The sequence below is a fragment of the Mchenga conophoros genome, linkage group LG2, assembly GCF_057382185.1.
Source record: "Mchenga conophoros isolate Kocher_MC1m ecotype Shallow Benthic linkage group LG2, M_conophoros_male_GT1.1, whole genome shotgun sequence".
Taxonomy (NCBI): domain Eukaryota; kingdom Metazoa; phylum Chordata; class Actinopteri; order Cichliformes; family Cichlidae; genus Mchenga; species Mchenga conophoros.
In genome coordinates this window covers 3,512,523-3,521,126 of record NC_140527.1, presented here as the reverse complement: position 1 = coordinate 3,521,126, position 8,604 = coordinate 3,512,523, and the positions used below count along the sequence as shown (strand labels likewise).

The window sequence follows — 8,604 nt, the reverse complement described above, 5'->3', positions numbered from 1 at the left end:
TTCCTCTCCTCAGGAGCTCCCTCTGCAGGAGGGGGAGATAGAGGAGAGGTGGAGGAAGATCTCAGCCTGGGTGTTTATTGTCTTATGTAGTCTGGAAGATGAGTGGATGGTGGGGTGGGTGCAGTTTTCTCTGTGGTGGGGTTGGGTGGACTGTCCCGGGCTCTGTGGGGCCGGGCGGCGCTGCTGCACTGGGCCCGGTCTGGATGGGCCTGGGCCCCCTTTCCCTGGCGGGTCGCGGAGTATGGGGGTGCCTACTGGGGTCAGCTGGGGAGCTGGCCCCAGGGAGGGGTCACTTGCCCCTCCCTTCCTTCCCTCCCCATCTCCAGCTGCCTCCCTCTTCCCGCTCCACCACAACCACCCACACATGCAGGGCCTTGGAGTAGGGGTATGTCACCAGGGTGCAGAGGAGGCTACCCCCCCTCTGTCCCCTTCTGGCTGCCTCTGCCTCAATTTTATCCCACAACTTAGACATTCACATTACTCACACTCTCATTACACATACATATAGGATCTTGGGGGTGGGCACGATACACGGAGTCCAAAGTACCATCAGGGTGTATACCTCACCCCTGGCATCGTTGCCCACCTCTCAATTTTAAATACACGTAGACATTGAGGGCTATCAGGAGGGACCATGCGCTTACCTGCTGCTCTCTGGCAGGTAGCTCCATGCCCTCCTGGGTTTTAAATGCACCTTAGAACACACATGCATCAACATTACAATGAGCGGGTGGAGGGAGGTTTGGAGTCTTCTCCCACCCCCATTCTCTGCGACCTGCTGGAGCGGGGGGGCTAGGAGGAGGAGTTGGCCGTCCGACTGCGGTCTGGAGTGTGGAGCCTTCCTGCTGCTGCGGAGTCGGGGCGGTCTGCCTCCCCCCACCGCAGGGAAAAGGGAAACACCACCTGGGTCTGGGTGCAGTTCCCCCCTCCAGGGGCGAGGGCACCTAGACCCGGTTTGTAGAGTACGCTTGGGGAGTGTGATCGTGTGTACAGCGTCTCTTTATGTCTGTCTCCACGTTGGTTGAGTGTGGAGTAAGTGTATATGAGAGCATGAGGGTGGGAATGGATGTTTGTGTCTGTGTGTGCCTGTATGTCTGTGTCTATATGTCAGGTTGGGTATCAGACGCCACCTCTCTGGGGACATCTCAGGCCCTCCAAGGTTTGGAGGCCTATCTCCCCCTACCACCACTTCCCCTGCCAGTGGCGGACCCCCTCAGACATCGGTGCGTTGGTGGTTCTTTGTGTCCGGGGATGGGCGTCCAAGTACACACCGGCTCACTCCTTGGCGGCCGCTTATCGGGGCCTGGAGCCTGGGGCTCGCTCGGGCCACTTCGGAGGTGGGGTGCCCCCGGCCTCTCGGCCTGGAGCTCGGTCACTCAGGCGCAGCTGGCTGCCGGCGGAGCTCACGGGCGCGTCACTGCAACTCCCCCTGGCTTCTGCTCCGCGGCTGCTGAGTGAGCCCTCATCTGGGACTCTCCTCAGCTCTTTCCGGGACAGTGGCGCAGCTGCCCCTCTGTTGGTCTTCCTTGGTCTCTTGTGTTCTGGGGGCCTCTGGATGTCTGGAGTTTTGATCTCCTCCACACCTGCTTCACGCCCTGGAGGACGGGGCTGTGGCCCCCCCACACCCTCTAGCAGATTATTACATGAAGGAACCTTTTAAAAAAACAAAAAACAAGCGCGTCCATGCTCACAGGTGTACACACGGGTGATCACACCCACAAACTAACCCTTTTTGGCTCCTACCTCAAAGCACACTGTGTTCTGTTGATCTTATGTGCTGCACAATAATGTTTAACATTTAGTATTTACTGTCATATTCCCATATATCATTGTGATGTTGTTTATTCTATTACTCTTGTTCTCTTCTGCTTGCTTTCTTTTTTCTTTCTCAGCAGGTGATCCAGGTGATCGATATATGCATTTTTTTTCTCTGCCCGTTCTGTTGGTTTTTGTCTTTTGCCCTTCTCCCCCGTCCCTCTTCTCAGCTGTTTCTCTTTCCCTCTTTCTTTCTCCCCTTCTTTCCCCCAGTCAAGTCTGTCCCGTATTCAGTAAGTGAAAATAAAATAAACAATAAAAGGTGAATCAAATGGACCATTATGGCAAGGCTGGGATGGTCAGTTTGGTAAAGTAAATCCGTTGGGCATCTTTCTTTGCCTTTAGACAACAATTCTGAGGGCAAAAGAGCCAAACGGGACAGGCCAAAAAAAAACAAAACAAAACAAAAAAAAAAAAAAAAAAAAAAAAAAAAAGAGATGGGAGACAAGAGCCACCTCAACAGGACAATGCTCTGCATCTAAAGGACAAAGGTCACTCTTTCAAGGATGCCATTGTTCACATTTTGGGCAGAGAAGATATGTCACAGTCTGGCGAGGGCAGACTGTATGAATTGATAAGGACCCAAAACGCAGACCCCAAGGAACAGGGAACAAAACTTGAATGTTAACAAAGAGTGAGCCGTTTAATGAGGCTGGTAAAAGGTACAAACAAAAGGCAAGGCAAACTGAAGCAAAATTAACACAAACCTAAACTGGGAAATCTAAACAACAATATGAAAAAACCTGGACATGAAACCTGGTGTAAAGAACATGGCGTGAACAACAGACAACCTGACAAGGAATGAACAGAAACACACAGACTAAATACACACAAGGGTGATTAGGGGAAGTGGAAACACATGGGGAAACAGCTGACACTAGTCTGACATAACGAGACAAAGGAAGCAAAGCTGACTACACTGACATAGGACACAGACCTTCAAAATATAACAGGAAACATGTGACGCAGACAAGACAATATAAACTTGACAACATAAGACACGCAGCATGAAACACATGAAGGGCAAAGGGAAAGGGAAACTGAAATACAGCGGTAGAAAACACAAAGGGAAACTAGTAAACAACTTAGCTACCCTAAAGAACTCAAACATATCATCCAAATAAACTAAAACTCAAAACGCTGGGTCAGACCCAGGAACGTGACAGGATAGATAGTTGACTTCTAACAAATTCCTGCAGAATTGCTGCTTTGCGAAGTTGGTTTTTTTTTTCATTTTTTATCATGTGTTTTCTGCAACACGGGTATCTCAACAACTGCAGTGTTGTTGCTATATAATTTGACCCACGACTTACTCATTATCTCTTTTTGTCAAGAGGCTAAATCATCTCATGCGTGCAAGAGGCATTGGTTCAGCTTTGCTCTTCAGCTCTTCTTGAATTTTGAGGTAGCATTCTTTCTCCCCAGCGAATGATGAGTCTTAAAACTTTGTTTTCAAATGCAAAACAGGATATATATCTGTACCTTGCACTACATGCCACAAATTGCAGTGCTGACTGAACTGAGTCCTATTTGAGTGTTCAAGGTTTAAGGACAAGAATAAAAATCAAATAGAGGCAACATTAAAAATAAAAAAATAAATAAAAAGGGGGGGGGGGGGGCAGGATAGCTCAGTAGGTAGAGTGGTTGCCCCATGATCGGAAGGTCGGGGGTTCGACTGAACAGCTACCCTGAGGTACCCCTGAGCAAGGCACCGTCCCCACACGCTGCTCCCCGGGCGCTGCATTGGTGGCTGCCCACTGCTTCACTGGGTGAATGGGTTAAATGCAGAGGAGTAATTTCCCTATGGGGACTAACACATACACATTATACATTATACATTACTATACGGTGTTATTGTTTGGAAAATGGACAGTTGCAACAGAAGATGAAAGAGAGGTGATAGGTTTTGCAAAGCCCAGGATGAGGCAATTGCGACAGGAAATGTACTTTTGAATCTATTGTGTGTTAACCAATCAGATACCGTCTGACCTAAAACAACCATCTTGCCTCCTCCACTCACTGAAATACCAGTGTGGTCTCCAACAGAAGCACTGTCAAGATGATCATCTTATGGATTACATTGTTTTTAATTCACCAAGGATGTAAGTGCTTTTTTAAATTTGTCTAAAAATGTTCTTAAGAATTTACTTGTCAAACAGATGCATATAAATTGCTGTAAAAATAGTTTTGCACTTCTAAGTTACCTTGCACTACATGTACCTTGCATGTAGTGCAAGTTAAATATATATCAAACAAGATTTTATTTTTCTGCTTTCTCTTAATTCAGATACTGTAGTTCCAGTGAAAACTGTTCAGCTTGGTGAACCAGCGACTATAACATGTGCTATACCCAAAGAGCTCAGCAGTAGAGGAGTCCACTGGTACAAGCAGAGCTTTGGGGAAACTCTGAAGTTAATAATGACAGTATTCAAATCTACAGAACCTACTTTTGGTCCTGAATTTACTAGTTTGAAATTTGACATAGGTGATGATTTTGCCAGCCTGACCATTTTGAAAGCAGATCAAGACGATGAGGGAATCTATCACTGTGCAAACACAGAAAGGATTGGAGTTAAATGGAGTGGGACGTATTTGTTGGTAAAAGGTAATAAACTGACATGCTTTTACAAAGTTTGAAATTGTTTTAAAACGTGTTTTGAAAAAAAATCTTTTTTTATTACAGGAAACACTCAGAGGACATCAAACTATACAGTTAGTCAGCTGCAGATAGAATCAAACCCAGTTCGTTCAGGAGACACGATGACTCTTCAGTGTTCAGTCTTCTCTGACTCTGACAACCAGACATGTCCAGGAGGTCTCAATATTCTCTGGTTCAGAACTGGATCAAATAATGCTCATCCAAACATCATCTACACTGACACAAATAGAAGTAATGACTGTGAGAAAAGTTCTGACCCTCAGGATAGATGTGTTTTTCAGTTCTCTAAGAACGTCAGCTCCTCTGATGCTGGGACCTACTACTGTGCTGTGGCCACATGTGGGGAGATATTATTTGGAAAGGGAATTACACTGGAACTTGGTATGATTTTCTATTTAAAAACTGGAAGTTCTGTTTACAAAATCAGCACGAGTGATAAAAATGTTTGAGAACTTTTTGTTTGTTTGTTTTTGTAGAATCAACTGAGACAGTATTCATTCAGAGCACGATATTAATAGTTTGTTTGGCTGTTTCTGTGATTGGAAACGCGTTCCTCATCTTCAACCAACAAGTATGTAAATCACATAGAGGTAAGCGTTATAAAAAGTAAAACATTTATACATTTTATATACAATATCATAAGTTCTACAGAAGAACGATGAATAGAATCTGCAATAATTGAGGTGTTTATAGTGGTTAGTAATTAATCAATCTAATATATTTTATTAGAACAATGTATTTCTATGCATGAGATTTTTAGGTTCTAAGTCAAATGACACAGTTAAGTTCATTTCACTATTTATTTATTTATTATTTTTATTCTTAGGAAATGAAGGTGCTTTATCAGATATACAAACTGAAACCTCGCACCAACTTGTAAGTAATAATAATTATTGGTGTTAAAAGATGTGACAATTGTTTTTCTATCTAACTGTCTGTGAAGGTTCTCAGTCATCCAGGTCATCGTAGTCTAAGGAGCTTGGAAAGAAAAGCGTCTGGACTTCTTTGAGTTGCTTGAAGACATTTCATCTCTCATCCCCAGTGGGGGAAAGTCCCACTGGGTTTAAATCTGGGACTCTCCACCATTTGACCCTTAGAACTGAAGAAGCTTCTCGGATGAGAGGTGAAACGTCTTCAAGCAACTCAAAGAAGTCCAGACGCTTTTCTTTCCAAGCTCCTTAGACTATCTACCTAACTCTATCTCAATTATATAATTTTATTTTTATATAACTGTTTTTAACTACGGCACAGACTGAAGAAGCTGATGATGAACTAAACTACGCTGCACTGAATTTCTCTGAAAGAAAAACAAGAGGAAAAAGGAAGAGAGAGGGTGCTGAACACAGTGTCTACTCTCAAGTTAAACGCTGATGCCAGTAACAATGTCGTGGAAGATTGCTTTTTTTTGTATTGATCACATGTTTTAACCATATAACTTTAGTAATTGTAGAATTACATTTTCACCAGTTGTATGCATGTGCACCACAAGTGGGCCTTATGCTCTATCACACATATATACACACACACAGAAAGGAGCCATTGTTAGTTCATGGGAGACGTTAAACAGATGGTGAGACTCCTGCTAATCTCTAGGTGACGGCTCGGCAAAAACATGTGTAATTCTTTACCTCTCTCTCTCCCTCTCTCTTTGAAGGGAAGGTATAGGCCTGTGAGATTGGGCAACATGTAGGAGTTGTGGAATGTCTTTGTCTGTTTGTATATAAGATGTAAGGGCGGCAGCCATCGTCAGAGACTGCTTAGGTATTTGACCAGAGTCTCTCCATATTGCAATATGTTATTAAACTCACTTTAAATCATGCTCACCAAGGTGTTTGCGGGTTTATTTAAAATGTCCATGACAATCTCCTGAAATTCTATATTTGTGACCCTTTAGTCATGTTTTTTTTTCCTCTTCATTAAATATTAACTGTTAACAGTTTATTTGCTTCATTACTGACTGGCTCTCAAAGCTAGAAATTTAGTTTTGTCGCATTTCTCAAATCCCTGATTTTAAACTGTATTCAATGATTGTCCTACTCTTTGTAATTAAAAATATATTTTTGAGGTGTCAGTTGTTGTTTTTTTCTTTGTAATTAATGCAATACAGTACAAGAATTTTTTTTTTATATTTTTGCTTCCAAGATATTTTATTTCTAAAAGGAACAATCCAAAACACACATTTTAGTGCTTATTTTCCTATTTTTTCTGTATTTGGACAGATTCTATACAATATTTATTGTTAAATCTCATCTACATCTTTAAAATAACAATTTAGAAAGCCTTTAATGCAAAAAAAAAGTCATTATGTCAGCAATAACTTTGCTTATAGAACTATGGTTGGTATTGATTTGAGAAACAATGTTACAATGCAGTTTTGTCACATCAGATGCCAGATGAGTGGACTCAAAAGGCGGATTTCACTAAACAAGTTTGAAGAGTTTATTTACTAGAAGAATACACATTTTTCCCAACACTTACATTTATTTAAATTTTCTTGAGTAGGGTTATGCAGTCACGTTCTATAGGATCTTGCTAATTGTGTGGATGCTTTAAGCATCCACACTATTGAGTTCCTGTTTCTCTTTATTGTGTGGATGCTTTAAGCATCCACACTATTGAGTTCCTGTTTCTCTTTATTCTTTATTATTATTATTCTAGTTGCTTCCGTACACTTTTTGGCACTTAACTACTTCCACAATTTTCAGCCGATTTTCACCGTTCAAATTTTAAACTATTCTGCTTCTTCTGCTAATGTGCGCTATGACTTTTGGTATTTTTAACTATTATACTTTTTAAAATATTAAGCTTTTTTCCTTTAATTTGTCCCATTGAAATGAATGGGAAACTTCAGCAATTCTGCTAAAATTTGCTTGTTTTTGAAACTTAACTACTTCCTCATATTTTCACCTAGAACAACCATTCAAATTTTAAAATGTTCACAAATTATTGGGCTATTCAGGTATGATTCAGCTTTTTCAAATCTTCTACTGTTTTACTTTTATGCCTCTTAAAGTTTTGAGTTGCAAAATTGTGATTTTTCACAAAATACATGCGTTGTTATGGTTGCTATGCTCTTGGCTTCCAGTGTGCCACTGAAGGTTTTGCAATTTTCACTTCATGTCCGAACAACTTCCTGCTACTTGCTCAATTTTCACTCAACTTCCACAAATTATACATCAAAACGTAGGTATTTTTGCTGGCTTTCAGAAAATGTCACCATCATTGTTGTGGGATTTATAGAATTTTTGCAAATCTCCTCAGACTAACACAAGGTCAGAAAACTCTCCATATAAAGTGAATGGAGAGCTTGTTCAAAATCACCGCTGGATTTCTGTAATGAGAGGCATATTCGAATCGTCATATCTCCTTAACGAAGCAAAGTTAAGACATGAGGCTTGTCCCCGAATATCTTCAGACACCCCTGACGCTCACAATTCAAGAATTTCTTTCTCACCTATTACCGTTCTGAAATGAGTTGGACTTGTTTGAGGGTAGGAAATTCGTCCTTCGCTCAGATTTCTTCAGATTTCAAACTGTGGAAATGAACCACTTTTTTCTCTCGTCATAACTTTTTGTTGGATTTCCACAGAGACCTGAAAATTTCCATGATTGTTCACCAAAGCCTGCTGTCTCTTACGGTGAAAGAATGATATCGATACTCCAAATAGATTTTGAGTTAGAAAGCGTTGTTTGAGGGCAAGTCAAGGCAGTTTTTGCTTCGCTCTACTCAGTTATGGTGCATTACAAGTCAAATATCTTTAATAATTCATATTTTAATGATAAATTGTAAACACTGGAAGATTCCCCCATCTCTTCTGAACAAAACGGTGTAAGAATGACCGCTCTAGCCCCTACGGTTTGGAAATTATGGTCATTTGTTTGAGGGGAGTCCTCACTATGAGAAATAGGCTGCAATAATCCTGTGCCTCTCTGTGCTGCGTGTGTAAAAAGAGGCACATGTTTTGGCGGGAAAAAGTACACAGGCTCTCTGATTGGTGGATTCAAATTCAGCAGCTCCCAGGCTGACCTAGAAACTTACTTCTCTCTCCCTGTGCATTTTTTTGCTGATTTTTTCATTTAACAAGTATATTTGAGGGACCCTCAGCATGTTCAGCATTTTTTCAGCTGTC

General features: G+C 41.7%; 1 protein-coding gene across 1 annotated transcript; it reads left to right on the top strand.

Annotated features, from left to right (window-relative positions):
* Positions 1-3,857: 3,857 nt before the first annotated feature.
* LOC146581506 (uncharacterized) lies at positions 3,858-6,161 on the top strand. Its single transcript, XM_085246592.1, has 6 exons — positions 3,858-3,917; positions 4,103-4,420; positions 4,499-4,855; positions 4,951-5,064; positions 5,301-5,350; positions 5,726-6,161. The coding sequence occupies exons 1-6, from the start codon at positions 3,875-3,877 to the stop codon at positions 5,843-5,845; spliced, it is 1,002 nt and encodes a 333-aa protein (XP_085102718.1). The 5' UTR covers positions 3,858-3,874; the 3' UTR covers positions 5,846-6,161.
* Positions 6,162-8,604: the final 2,443 nt, after the last annotated feature.